The sequence below is a fragment of the Melozone crissalis genome, unplaced genomic scaffold (assembly GCF_028551555.1).
Source record: "Melozone crissalis strain CALT ecotype California unplaced genomic scaffold, PUWL_Pcris_2 ptg000046l_1, whole genome shotgun sequence".
NCBI lineage: Eukaryota > Metazoa > Chordata > Aves > Passeriformes > Passerellidae > Melozone > Melozone crissalis.
The window spans coordinates 6,316,109-6,344,001 of NW_026535824.1; the positions used below are offsets into that span (position 1 = coordinate 6,316,109).

Below are 27,893 nucleotides of genomic sequence, written 5' to 3' on the forward strand. Positions count from 1 at the left end.
ATAGGGCACCTTTGTGGGAACAGCAGGTCTGACTGTTCTGGGGCACAGGGAGCCCTGTTTTCCCTTTTGGGCTTCCCTGGGGTTCAGGCTGAGAGCAATGCTGAAGATGAGGAAGGGACTCAAAAGCATAAACCCAATCAAAAATAAAAAAAGCTTAGTGAAATTCCCCCACAGATAGAAAAGTAGTTTTGAGGGAATTCCTAAAATAACCTCATAGGATTGACTCAAAGCGCTTGTCAATGTCTTCTTTCAACAGTCCACCATGGCCAGAGTGAAAAAATGTCCAACAGCAGCTCCATCAGGCACTTCCTCCTGCTGGCATTGGCAGACACGCGGCAGCTGCAGCTCCTGCACTTCTGCCTCTTGCGGGGCACCTCCCTGGCTGCCCTCCTGGGCAACGGCCTCATCATCAGCACCGTAGCCTGCAGCCACCACCTGCACACGCCCATGTTCTTCTTCCTGCTCAACCTGGCCCTCGCTGACCTGGGCTCCATCTGCACCACTGTCCCCAAAGCCATGCACAATTCCCTCTGGAACACCAGCACCATCTCCTACTCAGGATGTGCTGCACAGCTCTTTTTCATAATGTTCTTCCTCTCAGCACAGTATTTCCTCCTGACCATCATGTGCTACGACCGCTACGTGTCCATCTGCAAACCCCTGCACTACGGGACCCTCCTGGGCAGCAGAGCTTGTGCCCACATGGCAGCAGCTGCCTGGGCCAGTGCCTTTCTCAGTGCTGTCATGCACACAGCCAATACATTTTCCCTGCCCCTGTGCCATGGCAGTGCCCTGGGCCAGTTCTTCTGTGAAATGCCTCAGATCCTCAAGCTCTCCTTCTCCAAATCCTACCTCAGGGAAATTGAGGTTTCTCTTTTCTCTATCTCTATAGCTTTTGGTTGTTTTGTTTTCATTGCTTTCTCCTATGTGCAGATCTTCAGGGCTGTGCTGAGGATCCCCTCTGAGCAGGGACAGCACAAAGCCTTTTCCACCTGCCTCCCTCACCTGGCTGTGGTCTCCCTGTTCATCAGCACTGGCTTTTTTGCCTACTTGAAGCCCCCCTCCATGTCCTCCCCATCCCTGGATCTGGTGGTTTCAGTTCTGTACTTGGTGGTTCCTCCAGTTTTGAACCCCCTCATCTACAGCCTGAGGAACCAGGAGCTCAAGGCTACAGTGTGGAGACTGACAACTGGATGGTTTCAGAAACATTAAACGGCTGGCCAGTTTCTGCAAATAATCTATAATAAAAGTCATCTTGGATAGTTCTGTTGATTTGGGGTTTTTTCCCCTCTGTTTTAGTTTGTATTATTGTCTCTAAATCTAGGCTTTTCTTTATTCCATTTCTCATTTTCTTTCTCTTAAATTGTCCTGTGGCCCCAGACTTGTCAAGGAGGAGCTGTGCTTTTAGTGGCTGTAAATGAACTAAAGGCTCTCCCAGCAAAGTTTTAACTACAGATTCCCCTTCTGTTGACTTGTCTGGAGGTGCAGCAGCAATGTCTGTGTGCAGAGCTGGGGGCAGATCAGTGCTGGCCCAGCAGCTGTGCCCAGCAGCAGCAGCACTTGGTGTTGCCAGTGCTGCTGCCATGGCCCTGCCCCGCTGCCCTGGTGGCCCTGGTGTTGCTGCAGGGCCTGAGTGCTCTCGGGGCCAGGCACAGCCCTGGGTGTGGCAGTGCCGGGGCTGCAGCAGGGACAGGCCATGGGCACTGCTGGGGCAGCGCTGACACCTCAGCCCAGGGCCTGGGGGCTCCAGGCTCCTTGCCCAGGCTCTCTCAAGAACACGCCCAGGCCAATGCTCTGCACAGAAAACCCCGTGAGCAGCCTCAGGCTGGCCGTGGGCAGGCTAGGGGCAAACAGCATGGCTGGGGCTCTGCAAGGGCCCTGGGGCAGATGGGAAGGAGCAGCAGAGCAGGGGCTGATCCATCCCCAGTGCGCTGCACAGCCCAGGGCAGCGTCCCAGAGCATCCTCATGGAGCTGCCAACAACATCCCCCCTCTGCAGCCCTGGCCTCTCCCCCAGCTCACACAGGTGCCCCATCCTTGCAGGCACAGACACGGCAGCCCTGGCTCCGCAGCCCCTCTTTGCATTGCACACAGCAGCGGGAGCACCCCCATGCTGACGCTGTGGGGACAGGACCCTGAGGGAGCACAAATGCCATCAGCCCCTGGGGCCAGCAAGGGCTGGGGGACACCAGGGAAACCACTCAGCTTTGTCCTGGCCTCTGCAGTCAGCCAGAAAGTTTGTTCCCATCAGATGGGAGTTTCCTGTCCCACTGCAGACGCTGTTGCTCAGAGCCAGGGCTGCCTGGCAGCGACCCCCAAACTGCCCTGAGCATTTCCTTGGCTTCACCTTTGCTTTCTTTCCTCTTCCTGCTGCAAATTTCTTCCTATTGCCCACCCCTCTTCCCTCCCCTGCAAACAGCCCATCCCTTTTTCCCCTTTTCTCTCTGGCCCCACTCCCCATTGCAGTTCCTGACTTGGCCCCATGGGAACGTCCCTTGGGGAGCAGGATCATCCTACAAGTGCTGCAGGAATTGTCTGCAGGCTCCTGCAGTGCCTGGTGCTGCTCCCTTGCCAGAGGCACCCCAGGCCAGAGAGGCACATCTGGGCTGCTGTGTCTGGCTCTGGGGCTCCCTGTTCTGGGCAGTGGAGGAGGAGCTGCAGAGGCTCTGCAGGACTGACAGGATGGGCTTTGGGGCTGGCAGGAGAAGCTGAGGGGCCTGGGCTGCTGGAGCTCCTGAAGAGGAGGCCCAGGGCTCATCCTGTGACTGCTCCAAGGGTGGTTCCAGAGAATCCCAGAATCAGCAAGGCTGGAACAGGCCATGGAGAACATGAAAACCACCCTGTGCCCTGACACCGCCTTGTCTGCCCTGAGCCTCCACTTCTCCAGGATAAACAACCCCAGCTACCTCAGCTGCTCCTCACAGGACTTGTGCTCCCTCCCCAGCCTTGCTACCCTTCTCTGGACATGCTCCAGCCCCTCCATGTTCTTCCTAAATATGGGGGACCCAGAACTGCAAACAGCACTTGAGGTTCTGCCCAAACAGTGCTGAGCACAGGGGAAGAATCCCTGCCCTGCTCCTGCTGGCCACACCATTCCTGAGCCAGGCCAGGAGCCATTGGCCTTCTTGGCCACTTGGGCACACTGCTGCCTCATGCCCAGCCAGCTCTCCATCAGTCCCTGCAGGTCCCTTTGTGCCTGACTGCTCTCCAGCCACTCTGTCCCCAGCTTGTAGTGCTGCAGGGGTTGTTGTGGCCAAAGTGCAGGACACGGTACTTGGACTTGTGAAACGTCACCTTCTTGGATCTGGGCCCTGGATCCAGCCTGTCCAGGGCCCTGTGCAGAGCCCTCCTACCCTGCAGCAGATCAACATTCCCAGACAACTTGGTGTCACCAGAGTTCCATGAGGCCCCCGAGTGTCCCAATGCTCTCCATGATTCCATGAGGCCACCCAGTGTCACAATGTCCCTTTGGTTTCAAGGGACCCCTTGATGTCACAAAGTCACTTGGATCCTTGCGCCCTGCAGTGTCACAATGGATCCTTGGCCCCCAAGGCCTTCCGTGTCACAGTGTATCCTTGGTTCCATGAGGTCTGGCAGTGCAGCAATGCTCTCCTTGGTTCCACAGTGTCACAATGGTCTCTTGGTCCCAAGGGCCACCACCTTGTCAAACATGTTTCCTTTATTCCAGGAGTACCTGAGGTGTGGTGGTTTTCACAGGGGTCACAGAACAAAGGAAGAGACAAGAAACTTGAATCCATGTTTCAGAAAGCTGATTTATAAATTTATGATATATATTATATATATTAAAATAAAATTATATACTAAAGCTATCGTAAAAGAATAGAAGAAGGGATTTCATCAGAAGGCTAGCAAGCAATAGAAAAGAATGGAATGATAATAAAATCTTGTGACTGACCAGAGAGTCCGAGAAAGCCAAACTGTGATTGGACATTAAAAACCACCACATGAGACCAATCAAGGTCCCCCTTTGCATTCCAAAGCAGCAGATAATTATTGCTTACATTTCATTTCTGAGGCATCTCTGCTTCTCAGGAGAAAAATACCTAGCAAAAGGATTTTTCATAAAATATGTCCACATAAAATATGTGACACTGAGGAGCAGCACTGTCCCCTTGGTTCCATGGGGCCCTGCAGTGTCACAATGGCCCCATCATGACACCAGGTCCTGCTCTGTCACAATGCCCTGCATGGTTCCACAAGGCCCTGCAGGGTCACAGTGGCCTCTTGGTTCCCTGAGGCCTCAGAGGGCCACCATGAATTCCTTGGTGCTGCAGTGTCACAATGGAGCCCTGGTGACACAAGATCCTGCAGTGTCACCAGGGACCCTTGGTTCCATGGGGCACCACAGGGTCACAATTGTTCCCTCAGTTCCCAGAGTCCTTGCAATGGAGCAATGGCCCCTTGATTCCATTGTGCCCATGCTCTCCCAACGGTCTCCTTGGTTCTGCAATGGCACAATGGCCCCTTGGTTCCACAAGGTCCTGCAGTGTCACAGTGACCTCTGTGGTTCCACCAGGACCCAGACTGTTACAATGGACCCCTTGCTTCCATTCAGTCCCACAGTGTCACAATGGCCTCTTGGCTCTGTCCTGCCATGTCGTACACAATGTCACCATGGTCCTCTTAGTGCCACCAGGCCCCGCAGTGTCACAATGGCCCCTTGCTTCCCCAGGGCCCTGCAGTGTCACAATCATCAGAGAATCAACCAGGCTGGAAAAGACCTTGGAGAGCATCAGGTCCAACCTGGAACCCAACACCACCTTGTCACCCAGACCATGCACTGAGTGCCACATCCAGTCTTTCCATAAACATTTCCAGGGACAGTGACTCACCCACTGCCCTGGGCAGCCAGTTCCTGTGACCTAACAGTGTGCTGCCCAACCAGTACTGAGCACAGGGGAAGAATCACTGCCCTGCTCCTGCTGGGCACACAATTCCTGATCCATAGGAGTGCCAGGGGTTGGATAAGGGAAATGGTGGGGAGAAATTGTGATTGATTGATTGATTGTCAGCCATAAAGGGTCTTGATTTTCATATGTATTCATGCTGCATTAGGAGCTGCTGGGGGTCAATATCAACTGGACACTGCATTGCTGATATCAATCTATAAACAGGAAAAAAATAGGACAAAACAGTTCTCTCTGCATTTTTTTCAGTACAGTATATTCACTTTGAATACATTTCTGAAATGTGTGTAATTAATCACAGAAGAACTGAAAACTTATATTATTCCCAAGGGCTTGTCTTGTTTGGGTGATTTGAAGAAATGTTTAACAGCCTTTTCCAGTGAATTCCTGAACTGAAGAGCTCAAGAAAGAAGAGGCCTCTGGAGTAGTAAAATTCATGAGCAACCTCCAAGTGCCAGCAGATCCATCCCCATCAGAGCAACAATGAACAGAAATGGGCACAGCTTTGTGGCTGCCCCAGCTTTGGCATGGGCCCTGGGCCTGGAGCAGGAGCAACTCTTGAGGGCCCCAAGGCTGGGGCTCTTGTGCTGCCCTGGGCAGATGGGATGGCAGCAGGGGCTGCAGAGCTCTCAGCACCTCAGCCCAAGGGGAGCAGGGAAGCCAGGGAGCCTCCTTTGGCCTTGGCCAAGCACCTTCCCCCCATGGCTGGGGCTGAGTCCTGTGGCAGCTGCAGCTGCTGCTGTGCCCTTGCCAGGGGCTGAGGCCGTGGGGCAGTGCCCAGAGCAGCCTGGCCTGAGCAGAGCTGTGGGGCCAGAGCCGGCTGGGCTGGGCTGGGGAGAGGCCCTTGGTGCTGCCCAGAGCTCAGGGCAGCTGGCAGAGCTTGCAGGGAGCTGGGCTCAGAGAGCCTGGCCCAGAAACCATCAGTGTCCACCTCAGCCTGCCTGAGCGTGCAGGGACAGGACTCCGGCCAGGCCTTGTGGGGAAGGGCCAGCGCCTGTGCAAGGCATTGCAAACAGGCATGTGGCCCAGAGAGGAGGCTGCTCTGTGCCCTTGGTGGCATGGACAGAGCAGGGAGGGGGCCCAGGACATTTGTCAGTGCCAGCCTCTGTGCCCGTGTGTTGGCAGCCCTGGCTGCTGAGCCCAGCTTTGGCCTGGGCTGAGTTTGGCTGTGGCCCAGCTCCATCCTCCTGCGGGGCTCAGGGCCTATTCACAGCCATGGCCAGCCCTGGCTGCCTCTCTGCTGGCCCAGAGGCTGGCAGAGCCCGGGGCAGGGCTCTCTGTGCAGCCTCACAGGTGCCAGGGGCTCTGCAGGAGCTGGCAGAGGCTGCCCAGCAGGGAGGCCATGGGGCACAGAGCCCCAAGGCTGCTGTGGGCACCACGGCACAGGGGCCGTTCCCAGTCGCAATGCTCCTGGCCTGGGCTGGGCCTGCACAGGGGCTGGGCCACCATGGCTGGGCCAGCACAGGGCCACAAAGGGGCCACGCAGCCGCTGCCGGGGCTGACAGCAAGGCCAGGCACACACAAGCAATTGCTGAGCATGGCCTGCGCTGGCCAGGCCTGACTGTGCCAAAGGCAGAGCTCAGCTGCCCTTGGGGCTGCAGGAACAGTGCAGAGCCCAAAGAGCCTCCATGGCTGTGCTGGAGGCCAAGGCTGCAGGAGGGAAATGCAGGGCTGCTGAGGGATGGGGAGGGCATTGAATTCCAGCACACACCTCAGCTCTCTGATGATCCTGGCACCATGCTGGGCCCTGTTTCAGACTGGAGCAGAGCAGATGTTGATGGGCCAGGAGCCCTGTGGGGCTGTCAGGGACCTGCAGCTTGCAAGGTGCCCTACTCTCTCTCAGGTGCTCTCAGAGAGATCCAATCCCAGCTGGGCACCTCAGGGCACAAGTGGCACTGCCTGTTCATGGGCACACAACTGATGTCTGCCTGGATAGGGGCACAGGTTTAAATACTTGTTAGTTTCTAATATACAAACAAATCTTTATTATCTGGGTAATCTGAGTACTTTGAAGTTATAGCAAAGTTTTCCCATCAAAAACAGGGATTTCCTGGAAGCATATTGATGGCAGAAGGAGAAAAAATACTGATCTTCCCCTCTGCTTGTGTCCACAATATTCATTCTATGATTTAATCTTTCTTTTCCATCAGGTGTTTCCAGCCCTCCTGGTTAAATGGCCATGTCTAAGGACATCTCTTCTTTTAAAGCAGGTGGATCTATGTACTTCCTGCTGCCCCCAGATTTACTCCTCTAGGTCCTCTCTGGTCATTGAAGTACCTCTCAAAGGACTGATTTCATACTTTGATCTGCAAGAATTTGCCCAATATTTCTGAAGTTGAAATAAATATATAATTAAACATCATCTCATTTCTGTTTATATTTATCACAGTATTGTGTTTTCTTATGTCCTTTTTTTAGAATTCTTCCTGTACAGAAATCCCTTGGGGATTGGGGGTATGTCAGATGCTTCTGGGACATCCCAGAGAGCTGAGGGAAGAGCTGTGATGGTTCTTAAACTGTTCAAATGTTCAACTTGTGTTTGTTGGCAAGAAACCTTTCTGTGCCTCTGGATGCCACCAGTCCCTGACCACAAAGGACACAAACCTGATGAGTTGTGGTTCCCACTGCAGGGGCTGCACTTGGACCTTGGCTCTGCACAGGAGAGCTCTTCATCCCCTTTCCCTATGTTCCTCCCTCTGGTCATGGAGGGAGCTCCTGACTTCAGTGTATGACTGCTGTGTGCAAAGAGCAAATCTGGGCAGAATCAGAGTATGGAGGGTTTGCACGGGAGGATCTGTTGAGATCTGTGCTGTGCACAGAAGGTGTTTTCCATTGCTCTGAGACTGTCTGCTGTGGAAAGTGGATTCAATATCCAGCAGAGGAATGACTTTTGCATTTGATGGAGCTGTGCCTTCCCTTGGCTTTGTTGGCTGACAAGAAATGAACATCCCTCTGTGTCTCAGGCAGCTCCTTCTCCGAGAAAAGCAGGTGGGAGTTGGAGCCAAGGAGCTGAAAGCTGCAGGTGCAGCCTGGGCTGGAGGGAGCTCAGATTTGCACAAGGCTGCTCTGAGTGCCAGGGCTTGGATGGGGGAAATGGTGGGGTGGGGGTGGGGACAGAGTCTGATTGATTGTCAGCCATGAAGGGTCTTGATTTTCATCTTTATTCAAATTGCATGAGGAGGTACTTGGATTCAATGTCAATTGGAGACTGCACAGACTGATTTATGAACAGGAAAAAACTGAAGAAGGACCTAAAAAAAGTTTTCTCATTATCTTTGTAAATAGAATATATTCCGTTTGAACACACTACTGAAATCGGTCAAGTTAACCACAGATGATTTGAAAACTGAAATCAAATTATTCCCAGAGGCTTGGCTTGTTAAGGTGTTCTGAATGTTAATGAGCCCTGGGACACTGAATTCCTGCACTGAAGAGCTCAAGGCTGAACAAGCCTCTGGAACAGGAAAATTCAGCAGCAGCCTCCAAGTTGCTGAGGATGTCAGCAGCTCCCACTGAGGCCATCCCTGCCCAGAGACCATGGGGGAATGGGCAGACAAGGAGAGCGTCCCTGGGGCTGGGGCAGCACAACTCAGAGGCACCAGAGGCTCCAGCTGGGAAATGGAGTGTGGAATGTGGCTGGGAAAGCCCTGCCTGGGCTGTGCCCAGCAGGACAGACAAGCCCTGACTCCCATCCACTAAAAAACTTTCTCAATGAGAGATTTAAAAGAAATTACAATTGTTTGTTTCCTCTGAGTTGGACGCAGTGCAGAAATTCTGACAAGAGATCATCAGGAGCTCGAAAGAACAAGACAGCTTTTACTAGTTATATTAGAAAATTATGGAAACTTGGCAAATGGTTTAATATGACATTCAATGAAATAAAAAACCCCACTTATCAAAGCTTTAAATTGGACCACTCACCTTCACAAACTCTAAGCCTGTGCAGTTTTAAGTTACTCAAGATTTGCAAGAGAAGAGAAATGGAAGAAATATACACAGAAAGAGAAAAACAAAAAACATGTACAGAAGCACCCACACAGCTACCAAGTCCTGGATTCCAGGAGTGTTCAGATGGAAATTCCAAGTGGAGGTAGGGTCAAGATGTGTGCTTGCCTTGTGGTCAGCTTGGTTTCCCTGGGCCCTTCCCCCAGGTGGGACTTGGGCTCATTTGGTCCCTCAGGAGCTGGGTTGGGGGCTGCAGAGGTGGCTGTGGAGCATTGCCTGTGCTGTGCCAGGGACTGGCAGACACTGCTGGGCTGGCATAGAGGCTCTGGGGCGATTGGGGTTCCAGGGCACAGCAGCATTGGAGTTCCAGGGCAGGGCAAGGCTGGACCTGCCCCTTCCTCCCCTGTGCAAAAATGTTTTGAGCCAACAATCTCCTCCAGTCTCTCACAACAGGGAATGTTGGAGGTGAAATCCCAATTCTGTCCATGGGTGCCTGGAGGAGAAGGACAGTTCTATTCCACAGGAAGGAAAACACAGGGCTCCAGTGTTTGGAAGGCAGCTGAGAGCCTCACAAGGCCAAGGCCTGGCAGACTTGTCAATAAGGGCAGATTTTGTCTGGGAGCATTTTTGAACTGAAGGAATTTTGGAGGTGGAAGGCCAGTCTTGGCCATGGGCACCTGGAAAAGCAGGACAGTTCTTTCCACAGGAAGGAAAGCATGGAGCCTTCCCCAGTATTTTGGGGACAGATGGGAAGTGACCCTCATGAAACCACTGGCAACTAGACTTGTCCTGGCAATATTCCTACTGGAACAATCTCTGGATATAGGGAAATTTGGAGGTGAAATCCCAATTCTGGCCATGGGTGCCTGGCGGAAAAGAACAGTTCTTTTCCATTGGGAAGGAAAGCACAGAGGACCAGTGTTTCAGAAGCAGATGACAAGAGAGTCTTAATGTTCCAAGGTCAGCTGGACCAGTTAGGTGGCCCCTGGGAGGCCAAACCAGCAAGACCTGTTCCATCTTCCCTTGGTTTTGTGGGGCCCCATAGTGTCACAATGGTGCCTTGGATCCATAAGGCCCCACAGTGCCATAATGGTGTTACATGGCTTTGCAAGGGTTCCTCAGGGGTGAAGAGATAGATGAGAATCTTGGCTTCATGATCAGAAGGCTGGATTTATTAATTCATTATATATAATACATTATGACTATACTAAAAGGAATAGAGAGAAAACTTCAGAAGCTGCTAAGCTAAGAAAAGAATAGGAATAGCAATAAACAAGAGAGCTCTCTGTGAACCTGTCCCAGAGAGCTTGGTCCTGATTGGCCCTTAATTGTAAACATGGATAATGGGCCAATCATAGGTGCACCTGCTACAATCCACAGCAGCAGATAACAATTGTTTCCATTCTTCTTCTGGGACCTCAGCTTCCCAGAAGAGGAAAAATCCCAAAGAAATGATTTTTATGAAAAAATATCAGTGACATATTGGTGTCTTGTTTCCATGGGGTCCAGCAGTGTCACAATGTCCCCTCGGCTCCACAAGGCCCTGAAGTCTCACAATGGTCCCACTGATTCCATGAGGCCTTGCAGTGTCACAGTGGTCTCCATGGTTCCCCAGGCCCCACAATGTCACGTGACTCCTCTGTTCCACAAGGTCTGCAATGTCACAATGGACCTTAGGACCCTGAGGGTTTGCCGTGCCACAATGGTCTCCTTTGGCTCCACAGTGTCACAATGGACCATTGATGACATGAGGGCCTGCAATGTCACACTGGACCTTTGGTTCCAGGCAACCCTGCAGTGTCACAAAGGCCTCTTGGTTTCACGAGGCCTTACAGTATCACAATGGTCCTCTTGGTTTCTGTGGGGACCTCCAGGGTCCCAGTGGTCTCACTGGTTCCATGAGGCCTCACAGTGACATAATGCTTTGGTTATTCCATGGGGCCTTGTAATGTCACAATGGTCTCCATGATTCCATGGTGCCCCTCAGTGTCACAATGGTCTCCTTCATTCCATGAGGCTGTGAAGTGTCCTAATGGTCTCTCCACGGTTCGATGAGGCCCTGCAATGTCACAGTTTGGACCCTTGGCTCCATAGAGTCTTGCAGTGTCACAATGGCCCCTTGGTTCCATGACTCCCCAAAGTGTCATAATGGTCTCCACAGTTTGAGGACTCCCGGCAGTGTCACAATGCACCCTTGGTTTGATGGCGCCTCTCAGTGTCACAATGATCCCTACATTTCATGGAGCCACACAGTGTCAGGACAGTCCCCTTGGTTCCATGAGGCTCAGTAATGTCACAGTGGTCTCCATGATTGCATGAGGTCCCACAGTGTCACAGTGGTCCCTTGGTCTCACAAGGCCCCACAGTGTCACAGTTGTCCCTTGGTTCCATGGGCCCTGTGCTGCTGCATTCCCCCCTCCCCTTCTCAGGCCGCCCTGCCAGCTGAGAAATGCTCCTTGGGCCTGGGCCTTGGCCAACAGCCCCTGGGCTCAGCCCCTCTGCAGCTCATCACAAACACTGTCTGCTCCAGGCACTGCTGCTGCCCAACCAGCTCCTGGTTCCTTTAGGAGCAGCCCTGGGAGCTGTTTTTGTTCCCTCTGTGGCACAACATCCCTGTTCTCACACTGCCAAAAAAAGCTGTTGATGCCAAGTGCGGCCAGGATGAACCATTGCTGGGAATGAAGCCCCTCTCTTAGGGCCCTACAAACAGCGCTCCAAAAGGGGCCCTTGGAGCTCTCCTGGGCCAGCGACTCCCTCTGAGTGGGGCCTCTCCCAGCTGGGAACTCTCCCGTTTGCTGCACTTGGGGATCCTGAACAACCACAGAGCCTGGGCCGATCCCCCCACTCCTCCAGGCTCGGCCCTTCACCCACTGGGGAGATGCCACAGCATCCACAGGGAGCATTTCCTGCCCTCAGGGGAATTTCTCCCAGGTGTCTTGCCCTGACTCTTTGTGTCTGTGTGCACACAGGAGTGCCTGTGTTGGGGAAATGTGGCAGAAATGCTGCTCTCTGAGCGGGTTTGCGTGCCTTGGATGGCTGAGTCAGTCAGGACCGTAAGAAATGTTCAGTCATTAAGTTAAATGCTTCTGAGAGTTGTTCTTTTGCTAAGTTGTTACTTTTAATGTAAGTATTTGGGTAAATTAAATACTTTTAAGTGTTATTCCTTTGTTAAATTCAAAGTCAAAGGTTATAAGTTAGGGTAAATACTGTTAAATGTTGTTTTTGTCTAAATTGTGAAATTTAGGGTATCAGTTAAGGTTAAAGTGTCAGTTAAGTCCTATTAAGTTTTAGCTCTGTTAAGCTTTTAGGCCATATTCCTTTTATCCTTGCCCTCACTGTCCTTGTGTCACACACACACAGGGACAGTTCTCGTTTAATTTCTGGTTTGATTGCCTGGATTTGGTTTGGTTTTGTTGTTGCTTTGTTTCCTTGCTGTGCCTGAAGTGTCCAGTCAGGAGCAGAGGGACTCTTGCCAAGGAACTTTGTGCTGCTGTCCCTTAATATTCAATCTGGTTTTTGCTGCTCCCTTGCTGGGGATTTTTTCAGCGCTCTCAAGGCCTCGTTCGTAACAGGGTGAAGGAGCCCTGGCCCAGGCTCTGGCCCTGGGGGACATGGGGATGCTGCCGTGGGTCCCTGTCCCCCTGTGCCACCCCCAGGGCCCCGGCCCCCCATCCCCGTGTCAGGCTCTGGGGTCGATCTCATGGAACATCCTCTGGGGGATGCTGCGGGGCCGGGGGCGGGGGGACCCGGGGGGACAGGGGACCCCACTGTGCACGAGCAGGGTTGGACTGCTCTGGGGGGAGCTGTGAGGGGGGCCGGGTCAGAGTGACCTCCCCAGTGACCTCACACAGCCCCTGTGATGTCACACAGCCTCTATGATGTCACACAGCCCCTGTGATGTCACACAGTCTACTCTGGGATGTAATCCCGGAATGTCATGCAGCTGTACTGTGATGTCACAGAAGACTCTGTGATGTTGGAAAGTCACCATGTGTTGTCACACTTTGTTCTGTGATGTCACAGCCTGCTCTGTTAAGTTACATAGCCACCTGGTGGTGACACAATCCACTCTCAGATGTTACAGAACCACACTCTATGATGGCAGAGTCTCCTCTATGGTCACACACCCTACTTTGTGACATCACTGCCAGCTCTGTGATGTCACAAAACCCTCAAGAACTCAGTTACATTGACACAATGAATTTTCTTGTTCTTTCAAGAGGTCTTTATCAGGGACGCAACTGAGATTGTGTCCCCAGGTTCCAGGGAATGCAGAACACTGGAGTCAGTGATGACAGCTGGGGACAACCAAGGCAAAGGTGTCTCTGTGCTGAGCAAACCTGGATGTGTTTCAGGAATGCAAAGGTCCAAGGCCTGAGCCCCAGCCCCTGGCCAGGCAGATCCTGTCCCTCCCTCCTTGCTCAGGGCTCTTCCCGGGATGGGCACTGGCATGTGGGGATGTGCAATGCCAAGGGCAGGAGCATGGGGCGGCCCCTGCCAGGCTGCTGAGCAGGGACAAGGAGGCAATGAGGCCCCAGCCCTGCAAGGGTCACTTGTCCCCTCGTGGCCTTAGGCCCAGGCCCAGCAGCCATGGCCGAAGTGCTGCCCAAGGTGGCTCTGGCAGGGCTGCCTTGGAGCTGCTGCACATGCCTGTGCCCTGTGCAGCCCAGGCTGTCCCACGGTGTCCCTGCCCTGTGCCTCTGTCCCTGCAGGCTGTCGGCATCCCCCGGCTGCCCCAGCTGGCTGGGCCCTTCCTTTGCTGACAGCTCTGCCTCCTGCCTGCCCCTGCCTGCCCACACAAAGCCTTGGCCTGATACCAAAAGGGTTAATTCAATTTTTACTGTACCTGTGAACTTTTAGCATGGGAACAAGGCATTCAGGGGCTGCTTTCTCAGCCAGAATGTTTGAAAGAGAAGAAGAAGTCATTTGGCTCAAGAATGCAGTGACAGAAAATTTTAAGGACTGAATTTGGGAACTCTAAGTGGGGTTTATGGTAATGGGTAAATTGTAATACATATTTAGCAATGCTGGTAGAATTACATGACCATGTGAGGTTGGGAGTTATGCCCCACTAGACCTCAGGGCTGAATAAATGATACGCTCTTAAATAGTAAATCAGTGTTAAGGATTCTTATTCTGTCTCCGTTGTGTCCCTGACAGGGATCTCTTCAAAGAACAAGAAATTTCAGTGTTTCAGCATAACTGAGTTCTTGAGGGGTTTGTGACATCACTGAGGGGGTTGTGACATCACACAGCTGACTATGACATCACAGAGGATGTGAGGCCATAGAGCAAACTCTGCCATTAGAGTATGGCTCTGTGGCATCAGAGAGTGCATTGTGACATCACCAGGCGGCTGTGTAACATCATAGAGCAGGCTGTGACATCACAGAAAAGATTGTGATATGACAGGGTGACTTTGTGGCATCACAGTCTTCTGTGACATCACAGTACTGTTATATGACATCACAGGGTGACATAATAGCATTAGGATCTGTGATATCACAGGGGCTGTGTGACATCATAGAGTTGGCTGTGTGACATCACAGGGGCTGTGTGAGGTCACTGGGGAGGTCACTCTTCCCCAGCCCCCTCACAGTTCCCCCCAGAGCAGTCCAACCCTGCTCGTGCACAGCAGGGTCCCCTGTCCCCCCAGGTCCCCCCGCCTCTGGCCCCGCAGCCTCCCCCAGAGGATGTTCCACGAGATCGACCCCAGAGCCTGACACGGGGACGGGGGGCCGGGGCCCTGGGGGTGGCACAGGGGGACAGGGACCCACGGCAGCATCCCCATGTCCCCCAGGGCCAGAGCCTGGGCCAGGGCTCCTTCACCCTGTTACGAACGAGGCCTTGAGAGCGCTGAAAAAATCCCCAGCAAGGGAGCAGCAAAAACCAGATTGAATATTAAGGGACAGCAGCACAAAGTTCCTTGGCAAGAGTCCCTCTGCTCCTGACTGGACACTTCAGGCACAGCAAGGAAAAAAGCAACAACAAAACCAAACCAAATCCAGGCAATTAAACCAGAAATGAACCGAGAACTCTCCCTCTGTGTGTGTGTGACACAAGGACAGTGAGGGCAAGGATAAAAGGAATACGGCCTAAACGCTTAACAGGGCTCAAACTTAACAGGACTGAACTTATATCTTAACCCTAACTGATACCTTAAAAGACCAGCACTTAAGAGTATTTACCCTAACTTATTATGCATGACTTACTAATTTGACAGAGGAATAACACCCAACAATATTTAACCTAATAACCTATATTAAAAATAACAACTTCAACGAAGAACAACTCTAAGAAACATTTAACTTCACTTAGACCTTGTGATTTAACCTCACTTACAGGCCTCACTGACTCAGCTATCCAAGGCACTCAAGCCCTCAGAGAGCAGCATTTCTGCCACATTTCCCCAACACAGGCACTCCTGTGTGCACACAGACACAAAGAGTCAGTGCAAGGCACCTGGGAGAAATTCCCCTGAGGGCAGGAAATGCTCCCTGTGGATCCTTTGGCATCTCCCCAGTGGGCAGAGGGCAGAGCATGGAGGAGTGGGGGGATCGGCCCAGGCTCTGTGGTTGTTCAGGATCCCCAAGTGCAGCAAACGGGAGAGTTCCCGGCTGGGAGAGGCCCCACCCAGAGGGAGTTGCTGGCCCAGGAGAGCTCCAAGGGCTCCTTTTGGAGCACTGTTTGTAGGGCCCTAAGAGAGGGGCTTCATTCCCAGCAATGGTTCATCCTGGCCGCACTTGGCATCAACAGCTTTCATTGGCAGTGTGAGAACAGGGATGTTGTGCCACGGAGGGAACAAAAACAGCTCCCAGGGCTGCTCCTAAAGGAACCAGGAGCTGGTTGGGCAGCAGCAGTGCCTGGGGCAGACAGTGTTTGTACTGAGCTGCAGAGGAGCTGAACCCAGGGGCTGTTGGCCAAGGCTGAGGCCCACGGAGCATTTCTTAGCTGGCAGGGTGGCCTTAGAAAGGGAGGGGGGAATGCAGCAGTACAGGGCCCATGGAACCAAAGGGACCATTGTGACACGCTGGGGTCCTGTGACACCAAGGGGACCATTGTGACACTGAGGGGCCTCATGGAATCTTGGAGACCACTGTGACATTGCTGGGCCTCATGGAATCTAGGGGACTGTCCTGACACTGTGTGGCTCCATGGAATGCAGGGATCGTTGTGACACTGAGAGGCCCCATCAAACCAAGGTCCATTGTGACACTGCAGTGCCTTATGGAACCATTATGACTCTTTGGGGTGTCATGGAACCAAAGGGCTATTGTGAAACTATGAGACCCCATGGAGCCAAATGTCCATTGTGACATTGCAGGGCCTCATGGAACCATGGAGAGACCATTAAGAGACTTCATGGCCTCATGGAACCACTGAGACCATTGTGACCCTGGGAGTTCCCACAGAATCAAGAGGACCATTCTGAATACTCTGGGACCTCATGATACCAAGAGGCCATTGTGACACTGAGGGCTGCATAGGGGCCATGGTGACATTGTGGGGCCTCCTGTCATCAGGGGTCCATTTTGACATTGTGGAGCCAAAGGAAACCATTGTGACACTGCAAACCCCCACGGTCCAAAAGTCCATTGTGACATTGCAGGGCTCATGGAACAGAGGAGTCACATGACATTGTGTGGCCTGGGGAACCACAGACATCATCGTGGCACTGCAAGGCCTCATGGAATCATTGGGACAATTATGACACTGCAGGGCCTTCTGGAACCTTGGGGCCATTGCAACACTGTGGAATCCAATTGAAAACAGGGTCTCTTGTGACACTGCTGGACCCCATGGAATCAAAGCACCATTATGACACTGCGGGGTCCCATGGATGCAAGGCACCATTGTGACACTATGGGACACCATAAAAACAAAAGAACACGGAACCAGGCTGGCTCTTTTGTCTTTCTCTGTTTCTGTGTCTTCTTCTTCTTCTATTTCTGTGCTCCTGCAGATTTTGATTAACATTAAATTGAACAGGCTTAGAGTTTGTGAATATGAATGGACCAAGTCAATGCTTTGAGAAGTGTTTTCTGTTGATTGAATATCTGTCAGTTTGACATGAGAAGAATTTTAAAAAGTAAAGCAAAACTGTTTGTGTAACTGACAATCTGTTAAACCACTAAGATACTGAACACGCCTCTGTGAAACACGTATGTTAAAGATTAAAAAAACCCAGGAACCTCCTCTTTCTTTTCCAGTCAACAAAGAAGCAGTGGGCCCCGGCCCTGGCCTCCATCTCAACCGAACCAAACCAAACCAAACCAAACCAAACCAAATCAAACCAAACCAAGCAACCCTGCTGTGGGCTGAGCCCCTTCCCCCCTCCCCAGGCTGCCCCCCCTCCCCCCCATTCTAACCAAACCAAACTCCAACAACTACCAAACAGGAAAAAAAAAGAGGCTATAAAACCCCAACCAGAACAAACCTAGCCACACCTATTAAAATCTTACCATCAGGCCCCCTCCCCGCAACACAACTAAAACCAAAAACTTCTACAACTTACAACCCATAGAAAATAACCCTACAACTAAAAGTTTAAACACAAAAAAACCCCAAAACCAACCATAAAACCAATCCTAATGCAACCCAACCACAACTTCCCGCACAAGTTACAGGCGGATCAGTAACCTTTTCAATACTTCAATCCTCCCTTGAGTAAAAGAAAAACAAAATACAAGCATATAAGAAACAACATAAAACCATCAAAGTAAGTAAAGAAGCAATGAAATCCTAATTAAAAAAAAGAAAGAAAACCCCTTACTCTTAAAAATAAAATTGTCTTCTAAACTAAAGAGAAAAAACTCTTTTTCTTTCTAACACATAAAACTACAGAAAAAAATTCAAATTAATATCAAACAAAAATCTCCATACTTAAATAAACAAATGTTAAAATAACTGTAATTTCATAAAAAGTGTAAACAGGGTAAAAAAAAATAATCCAGTATCCTCAAAAAAAGATCTCTATTCCCAGAGATAAAAATAATTTTGAACTTAATAATAAAAACTTTTACCTTTAAATGACTCATACTTAAAGCAATACCCCATAAGTCGACATGACCCTTAAGAAGCTGTAAAAAAGCTTGTAGCAATAAAAGTAGCTTCACAATAACAAAGTTCCCTAGACAACTGTTATCAGTGAGAGAATAAGGAGGATCAAAAAATCCATTTTATCCTTTTGAAAAAAAATCTCCATAATCTAAACAAGTAAAACTTCTCTCCAAAAGTAAACTAAAAAAGACTATTCTAGAAATAGTACCCTAACTAGAAATTTTAGGTTTAGTTTCCTTCCATTGTCAGTAAAAAAAAGGTTGTAAAGAAAAAAGTGTTCTAAAGAGTTTAATTCTTACTACTTTCTTCTTTTTAAATTTATTTTTAAATAAAAATTTCTTTGTACCCTCTTAAAATTTTAGGCCTACTGTACCTTTCTCACAATCCTATCTCATAACAAAATTTATACATAAATAATTAACTGACACTAAAACCCACCACACTCATCCATACATTACTTAAGAAATCCCAGGATTTGAAAAATCTTAAATTAACAAACCAAAACCACTACAAAGCTATAAGAAACCTTTTACCAAAGTTTCTCTGATTTTCTAAAGTACCCAGTAAAGGCTGTTTTGTTCTTCTGTGCTCCTCAGAATTTCTTGTACTGGTATTTCTCCACTGCTCATAACTCAGAGTACACAAAAAATTGTAATTCCTTTTAAATGTCTCATTGAGAGAGTTGTTTGGCATTTGGGAGTCAGGGCTTGTCTGTCCTGCTGGGCACAGCCCAATCAGGGCTTGTCTGTCCTGCTTGGCACAGCCCAGGCAGGGCTTTCCCAGCCACACTCCACACTCCCTTTCCCAGCTGGAGCCCCTGGTGCCTCTGAGTTGTGCTGCCCCAGCCCCAGGGACGCTCTCCTTGTCTGCCCATTCCCCCACGGTCTCTGGGCAGGGATGGCCTCAGTGGGGGCTGCTGACATCCTCAGCAACTTGGAGGCTGCTGCTGAATTTTCCTGCTCCAGAGGCTTGTTCAGCCTTCAGCTCTTCAGTGCAGGAATTCAGCGTCCCAGGGCTCAATAACATTCAGAACACCTGAACAAGCCAAGCCTCTGGGAATAATTTAATTTTAATATTCAAGTCTTTTGTGGTTAGGTAGATCTCAGTAGTGTATTCAAAGTGAATACATGATATTTAAAAAGACAGCGAGAAGCGGTTTTTTTAGATCCTATTTAGTTTTATTTTCCTGTTAATTTATTGAAATGTGTTATCTCCAACTGGCTGATCTCCCCTCTTTCCCCTTCCATCCATTGGCTTTTGTCTCCCACCAGGCCCCCCGGTGAAGAGCCTGGCTCTGTGTTCTCCATCCCCTCCTCACTGTCCTTGCCAGGCTGGGATGAGGAGCCCCTCAGCCTTCCCTGCTCCAGGCTGGAGCAGCCCAGCTCCCTCAGCTTCTGCTCACAGCCCAAGGGCTCCAGCCCCACCTTGGAGGCCCTTCCCAGACCCTGCTCCAGCTGCCAGACATCTTTCCTGCCCTGGGCAACCCAAACCAGGCCACAGTGACCTGGATAATCCCCGTGCTTGATGTCCTGGTCACACAGCCCTGGCCCCTTGTCCCCATGTCAGGCTCCGGGGTGGATCCTGTGGAACACCCTTTGGTGGCGGCTGTGGCTCCAGGTGGGCTGGGGGGGATCCCGGGGGACAGGGATCCTGCTGGGCATGAACAGCATTGGACTTGTTGGGAGAAACTGTGAGGGGGAGCTGGGGCAGAGTGACCAACCCAGTGACCTGACACAGCCCTGCTGGGATGTCACACAGCCCCTCTGTGATGTCACAGACTGCTCTGTGATGTCACATCCCATTCTCTAATGTCACACAGCTGGTCTATGATATCACAGCCAACTCTGTAATGTCACAGTCTGCTCTGGAATGTCAGACCTCTGCCCTGTCACAGCTGGCTCTGTGATGTCATAGAGGCAGTCTATTATGTCAGAGTTGCTCAATGACCCCACATAACCCACTCTCTGATGTCATAGCCCACTCTGTGACCTCATGTTATCAGATGATAAATTGTCTACACCAGCTGAGCTGACACCTGGAGCTTGTTCTCCACAACCCCAGGCCTGTGGAAACCACACAATGCCCATTGTGTGAGAAGGGGAACTGGAAGTTCACCAGCCTCAGTGTCCTTCCAGCTCAGCCAGGCCCACGGGAACATTGGGGTCCACAATCACCAGGGACCACCAGAGAGACCCCAGGACAGAAGAACACATGCAAAAGGGGAGGGGAAATATGTTAATCATTTCAGGAAAATTATATTCATATATAGGTTTAGTCCAGGACAATCAATGAATATGTGTGCAAAATACAGAATATAAACAGAAACTTTCCTGCACTCAGCCTGCACTGCTTTGGGAGGAGCTCTCCCCCGTGCATCCAGCTGAATAAAGAATGCTGCTTCTTAATGCTACACTGGGGTTAATGAGTTTTCTGTTTCACCAAATTTTTGGTAACACTCCCACTCTGTCTCCTGCTGTTCACAAACAGAGAAGGGTTGGTGGCAGATGTGGGGCTCGGAGGCTGCCTGGGGCACAGTGACCATTAAATAATCAAGTTTTCAATGTTCTGGGAAAGAAGGGAGGGGCAGCAACAAAACTTCTACAATGGAATTAGGGCTGATTTTGGCCTGTTTAGGATGCTGATTTGGGGAGCACCAATTCAGGTCCTGATTTTTTTAAGGGAAATAGCCCTTAAAAACAAAGGGGGCGAGGAAAGATGGACATATTCCAAGAAAGTAATCTTAAGGGGAAAGGAGCAGTCTGTCCCAGTGTGGCAAGAGATGAGTTGGTGAGGAAAATTACTGTCCTGGCTGCCCATGGAGCTTTTGTGGGAACTCAGGGGAAAAATGGACTGGCAATGCAAGATGTGTTTGAAAATGTTGTTAGGTTATGCAGAAAGAAAACTAGAGAGGTGAAAGCTAAATCAGAACTTAACTTGGCCCATTCTGTAAAAAAAAAGTTTGTATAAAAATTTTTTTGCAAAAGGAGGAAGAAGGAGAACCTCTACTCTTTATTGGATGCAGTGGGGAATATTTTAACTAAAGATAAGGAAAAGGCTGAGCTACATAACACCTTCTTTACCCCAATTTTCAAGAATAAGACAGGTTTTCCTCAGGACAAGTGCTCTGCTGAGCTGGCAGATGGGCACAGGGAGCAGAACAGCCCCCTCTAATCCAGGAGGAAGCAGTTGGTGACCTGCTGAGCCACTCAGATGCTCACAGGTGTTTGGGATTGGATGGGATCCATCCCAGGGGGATGAGGGAGCTGTGGATGAGCTCCCCAAGCTGCTCTCCATCATTTACCATCAGTCCTGGCTCACCAGGGAGGTCCCAGAGCACTGCAGGTGCCAATGTGAGCCCATCGCCAAGAAGGGCTGGAAGGAGGAGGTGGGGACTTCCAGGCCTGTCAGCCTGACCTGGGTGCCCAGCAAGGTTATGGAACAGATCACCTTGAGTGCCATCCCAGGGCACCCACAGGATGGCTGAGGGTTCAGAGCCAACCATCGTGGATTTCAATATCTGCACTGATGATCAGCATAAGGGGATTGAGTACAGCATCAGCAAATTTGCAGATGACACCAAGCTGAGTGTGAGTGTGGATCTGCTGGAGGGTAGGAGGGCTCTGCACAGGGCCCTGCACAGAGTGGATCCTGAGAACAAATCCAGCAAGGTGAGGTTTAACAAGTCCAAGTGCCGGGTCCTGCACTCTGGCCACAACAACCCCTGCAGTGCTACAGGCTGGGGACAGAGTGGCTGGAGAGCAGCCAGGCAGAAAGGGACCTGCAGGGCCTGATGGACAGCAGGCTGGGCATGAGCCAGCAGTGTGCCCAGGTGGGCAAGAAGGCCAGTGGCTCCTGGCCTGGATCAGGAATGGTGTGGCCAGCAGGAGCAGGGCAGGGATTCTTCCCCTGTGCTCAGCACTGCTTGGGCAGCACCTCGAGTGCTGTGTCCAGTTCTGGGGCCCCCAATTTAGGAAGGACATGGAGGGGCTGGAGTGTGTCCAGAGAAGGGCAACAAAGCTGGTGAGGGGTCTGGAGCACAAGTGCTGTGAGGAGTGGCTGAGAGAGCTGGGGTTGTTTATCCTGGAGATGAGGAGGCTCAGGGGAGACAAGGGAGTGTCAGGGCACAGGTTGGACTTGATGATCTCCATGGCCTGTTCCACCCTTGCTGATTCTGTGACTCTCTGAAGGCACCCTTGGAGCAGTTGCAGGATGAGTCCTGGGCCTCCTCTTCAGAAGCTCCAGCAGCCCAGGTCCCTCAGCTTCTCCTGCCAGCCCCAAAGCCCATCCTGTCAGTCCTGCAGAGCCTCTGCAGCTCCTCCTCACTGCCCAGAACAGGGAGCCCCAGAGGCAGACACAGCAGCCCAGATGTGCCCCCCTGGCCTGGGGTGCCTCTGGCAAGGGAGCAGCACCAGGCACTGCAGGAGCCTGCAGACAATTCCTGCAGCACTTGTAGGATGATCCTGCTGCCCAAAGGGACGTTCCCATGGGGCCAAGTCAGGAACTGCAGTGGGGAGTGGGGCCAGAGAGGAAATGGCAAACAGGGATGGGCTGTTTGCAGGGCAGGGAACAGGGGTCGACAACAGGAAGAAATTTGTACCAGTGAAGAGTAAAGAAATCAAAGGTGAAGCCAAGGAAATGCTCAGGGCAGTTTGGGGGTGGCTGCCAGGCAGCCCTGGCTCTGAGCAACAGCGTCTGCAGTGGCACAGGAAACTCCCACCTGATGGGAACAAACTTTCTGGCTGACTGCAGAGGCCAGGACAAAGCTGAGTGGTTTCCCTGGTGTTCCCCAGCCCTTGCTGGCCCCAGGGGCTGATGGCATTTGTGCTCCCTCAGGTTCATGTCCCCACAACAACAGCATGGGGGTGCTCCTGCCTGCTGTGTGCAATGCAAACAGGGGCTGCTGAGCCAGTGCTGCCGTGTCTGTGCCTGCAAGGATGGGGCACCTGTGTGAGCTGGGGGAGAGGCCAGGGCTGCAGAGGGGAGGATGTTGTTGGCAGCTCCATGAGGACGCTCTGGGACGCTGCCCTGGGCTGTGCAGCGCACTGGGGATGGATCAGCCCCTGCTCTGCTGCTCCTTCCCTTCTGTCCCAGGGCCCTTGCAGAGCCCCAGCCATGCTGTTTGCCCCCAGCCTGCCCACGGCCATCCTGGGGCTGCTCACGGGGCTTTTCTGTGCTGGGCATTGGCCTGGCCGTGTTCTTGAGAGAGCCTGGGCAAGGAGCCTGGAGCCCCCAGGGCCTGGCCTGAGGCGTCAGCACCACCCCAGCAGTGCCCATGGCCTGTCCCTGCTGCAGCCCCAGCACTGCCACCCCCAGGGCTGTGCCTGGCCCTGAGAGCACTCATGCCCTACAGCAACACCAGGGCCACCAGGGCAGCGGGGCAGGGCCACGGCAGCAGCACTGGCAACACCAAGTGCTGCTGCTGCTGGGCACAGCTGCTGGGCCAGCCCTGATCTGCCCCCAGCTCTGCACACAGACATTGCTGCTGCAGCTCCAGAGAAGGCAACAAAAGGGCATCTCTGCAGAAAACCTTGATGGGAGAGATCATCATTTCATTTAAAGGCACCAACAGCACAGCCCCTCATTGCCACAGTCTGTGGCCACAGGGATGGTGGAGAGGAACAAAATGACCAATGCAACAAACAATGACATTTCTTTTTGGACGATAGGAAAAAAGTAAAACAAAGGTAAAGAAACTCTAAAATGAAGTCAACAAGAAGTAGCAAAGATGACTTTGATTGCAAGTTATTTGCAGATATTGCCCAGCAGTTTAATGTTTTTGAAAGCATGCAGTCACCAGTCTCCACACTGCAGCCTTGAACTCCTGGTTCCTCAGGCTGTAGATGAGGGGGTTCAGGGCTGGAGGCACCACTGAGTACAGAACTGACAGGGCCACATCCAGGGATGGGGAGGAGAGGGAGGGGGGCTTCAGGTAGGCAAATGTGCAAGTGCTGATGAACAGGGAGACCACAGCCAGGTGAGGGAGGCAGGTGGAAAAGGCTTTGTGCTGTCCCTGCTCAGAGGGGATCCTCAGCACGACCCCGAAGATCTGCACATAGGAGAAAACAATGAACACAAAACAGTCAAGTGCTACACAGGCACTGACAGCAATGAGTCCAACTTCCCTGAGGAGGGATTTGGAGCAGGAGAGCTTGAGGATCTGTGGGATTTCACAGAAGAACTGGCCCAGGGCATTGCCATGGCACAGGGGCAGGGAAAATGTATTGACTGTGTGCAGCAGAGCATTGAGAAAGGCACTGGCCCAGGGAGTTGCTGCCATATGGGCACAAGCTCTGCTGCCCAGGAGGGTCCCATAGTGCAGGGATTTGCAGATGGACACGTAGCGGTCGTAGCACATGACGGTCAGCAGATAAAACTCTGTTGAAATGAAGAACAGAAAGAAAAAGAGCTGAGCAGCACATCCTGAGTAGGAGATGTTCCTGCCATCCCAGAGGGAATTGTGCATGGCTTTGGGGACAGTGGTGCAGATGGAGCCCAGGACACTGAGGGCCAGGTTGAGCAGGAAGAAGAACATGGGCGTGTGCAGGTGGTGGCCGCAGGCTACGGCGCTGATGATGAGGCCGTTGCCCAGGAGGGCAGCCAGGGAGATGCCCAGCAAGAGGCAGAAGTGCAGGAGCTGCAGCTGCCGCGTGTCTGCCAATGCCAGCAGGATGAAGTGGCTGATGGAGCTGCTGTTGGACATTTGCTGTGGCAGCACATGGGCACCTGTTCATGGAGAAAGGGACAGTGACGAGTCAGAGGAGATATCTGTAACCAAAATCAAAGCCATTTCCCATACACCCTCCACTGTAACATACACAGACACTGTTTTGTGTTTAAGAGTTGTGAGGTTTTCTTTTTGAGCTCCCCCCCTGTCTGTCCTGCTCTTCAATATCAGATACACTCAGCGTTTCTGCTGCCCTCTGGTAGAACAAAGTGAGTTCCCTGCAGCCAGATGGTGAGTGCAGACTGGGAGCAGATGATCTGTCACTTCATTCTGTTTTGAGTTTCTCTGGGCTTTCAATTTCTTAAATGGAGAATGTTCACACTCCCAAGTTTCTCTTACCAACCCTCAAGTACTGCTGAGAGCAGATGGATCCACCACAGCCCAGCTCCAGTTTTGTAGCCAAGGACTCACATTGCTCATTCCACCAACCCATCAGCACTTTCAGTGTCACAACACCTCTGCCTTTCCCCATCAATCCTATAACTCAAAGTTGTTCTAGGACAGGTTTGCACCCTCGATTGAGGCTCCCAGCTTGGGCTGAAATCTCAGAGAAACTCCCAAATGTCCTTATGATGGTATTGGATGAAGGGAGACGCAGCTCCTTCCCTGGCTGCACTGACAGCATTGCCCAGAGCCGGGCACTGGGGACAGCGTCACCCTGAGCCAGCAGTGCCCCCTCCAGAGCCCCCAGGGCTGGGCAGCTGCTCCCAGCCCTGTGCTCTGCAGAGGGAACTGGGCCCGGGGCTGCAGAGCTGCCCCACGGCTCTGCTCAGCTCTGCCTGCACAGGAGGGGCTGCACGCCTTGGAGCCCCGGCCCTGAGGGCAGAGGCTTGGCTGGGGCACAGGAGGGAGGGGGCTTGTTCAGAGGGAGGGGCTGCACTGGAGGGGATCCTGTGGGCATCTTTAAACTCTCCCTGCCACAGCATTTCTGGGTTTTGTTTCCTCTCATTGCCTGATCTTCTCTCTGCTTGCTGGAGATTTTCCTCCTGCAGGTGTTTCCCAGTGCCTGATCTCTCTGTGCCAGCACTCACAGACCCCAAATCTCCGTGTACACCCTGTGCCCCTACAGCCTGTTTGCAGGGCACTGGCTGGGGGCAGATTCTGTTTGCAGCTTGGAGAAAGGACAGCTCAGACTGAGCCTGATGGGTCCAGCAAAGGTGATGCTGCTGCTGTGCTTGGGCAGAGTGGCTAAAAGCACATTAGGGATCTCCTGTGAACTTATTGATCACCAAAAGTAATGGTTCAGATGTCTCAGGAACTTGTCAGAATTCATAATCAATCTTTAATATTTATCCCCTCCTCCCTAGCATTCTCCAATTGTAGGAAACTGAATACAAAGTGTTAGGAAATTTCCTCATTTTTATCAAAATCCTTGTCTTGGAAATATTCTATGACTGATCAGAAGCCCTCAGCATGTCAGAGCTTCATAAGAATTTAACCTCCCCTGCACCAGAAATATTCAGTCTTTTACTCACAGAGTCTGCAGGCATTGGGATGTTCCAGCTTCAGGAGATGGCTCCAGGAGCTGCAGCTGCATTGTCCTGCAGCCAGAGGCTCCTGTGCCAAGGGCTGGCAGTGATTGGGCCCCAGGCACTTCTCAGCACCTTCCCAGCCCTGACTGATTGAAGCTCTCTGTGCCTCTGCGCTGTGCCCGGGGTGGCTGCAGGCAGTGCCCCAGCCCTGCTGGGCTGGGAGAGGAGCTGCTCCTCAGGAGAAATGTCTTTTTGAAGCTCTTCTTGGTTTCCAAGGAGCTGCCTCTGGGCCAGGAGCCCAGCCCAGTTCAGCAGCACAGACACAGCACAAGGACTTTAATGACCCTCTCGGGGCTTTGGTGTTGTTTACATCAGAGTCAGTCCGTGAGAGAGTGTCTTCAAAAAACTTCTCAAGCACTCAAAGTTAAATTTAAACTCCAAAGTTTCTTGAAGTTTTTATAGGTCCCACTGAGGAACTCAACTCAGAAAGTGTCCCCAGGTTCCAGTTAGAGCAGAACATTGGAGGCATTGATGACAGCTGGGGACAAACAAGGGAAAGCTGTCTCTGGTGCTGAGCAAAGCTGGATGTATTTGAGGAATGCAAAGGGCCAAGGCCTGAGCCCCAGCCCCTGGCCAGGCAGATCCTGTCCCTCCCTCCTTGCTCAGGGCTCTTCCCGGCATGGGCACTGGCATGTGGGGATGTGCAATGCCAAGGGCAGGAGCATGGGGCGGCCCCTGCCAGGCTGCTGAGCAGGGACAAGGAGGCAATGAGGCCCCAGGCCTGCAAGGGTCACTTGTCTCCTGCTCCTGCCTCAGGCCCAGGCCCAGCAGCCATGGCCAAAGTGCTGCCCAAGTTGGCTCTGGCAGGGCTGTCTTGCAGCTGCTGCCCATCCCTGTGCCCTGTGCAGCCCAGGCTGTCCCACGGTGTCCCTGCCCTGCGCCTCTGTCCCTGCAGGCTGTCAGCATCCCCCGACTGCCCCACCTGGCTGGGCCCTTCCTTTGCTGACAGCTCTGCCTCCTGCCTGCCTCTGCCTGCCCACACAAAGCCTGGGGCTGACCCAGGCTCCTTCTGGGGGATGTGCTGCACCACAGCCATGCCCTGGGAGGGAAATTCCTTTCTCTTTGGGTCCTGTCTGGCCCTCCCTATCTGTCCTTTGCATTAATTCTTTCTTTCTCTGTCTGTTCTCTACTATGTCAAAGGGATCCACCATCTCTGAAACCACCATTCAGTCCCTCCCAGGGCTCTCCTCTGCTGTCCTCAGTCTCCACCCCACTGAGCACAGAGCTCCACTGTCCCTGTACAGTGCTCATGTGCTTGAGGCCTCCAAACCCCATCTTGGGAGATCTCTCAGCCCTCTCCAAGGTATTGGCAAATGAAAACATTCTGCTCATAGTCTAAGAAAATCACCTCAGGACAAGACCAGTCAGACCTGTGTGTCCTGGCTGCTTTTGCCTTGGAGCAATCCTTGGATAGATAGAATTTTTTAGGCCGAATTTCAGTTTTGCCCATGGGCACTTTGATGTGAACAACGATTCTCTTCCATTGGAAGGAAAACAGAGGGCCAGTGTTTCAGGGGCAGATGAGCAGAGGCCACCAAGGACCAAGGCGAGCCAGACCTTTCTGGAATTGCAGCTTGTGCCTGAGAGAAATCCTTGGATACACAGAATTTGGGAGGTGGAATACAAGTTTTGGCCCACTGGTCCCTTGATGAAAAGGCCATTTCTTTTCCATCTGAAGGAGAGCAGAGAGCCCCAGGGTTTGATG

General features: G+C 51.9%; 1 protein-coding gene across 1 annotated transcript in view; it reads left to right on the forward strand.

The window, feature by feature from the left end:
• Nucleotides 1-660: 660 nt before the first annotated feature.
• Nucleotides 661-27,893, forward strand: part of LOC128943472 (olfactory receptor 14J1-like) — a gene marked incomplete at its 5' end in the record, with an annotated part of 37,804 nt that continues 10,571 nt past the window's right edge. Inside the window, one exon of the mRNA XM_054286408.1 lies at nucleotides 661-1,144. Within this exon, the coding sequence (XP_054142383.1) occupies nucleotides 661-1,144 (484 nt within the window). The remainder of the gene's footprint in view (nucleotides 1,145-27,893) is intronic.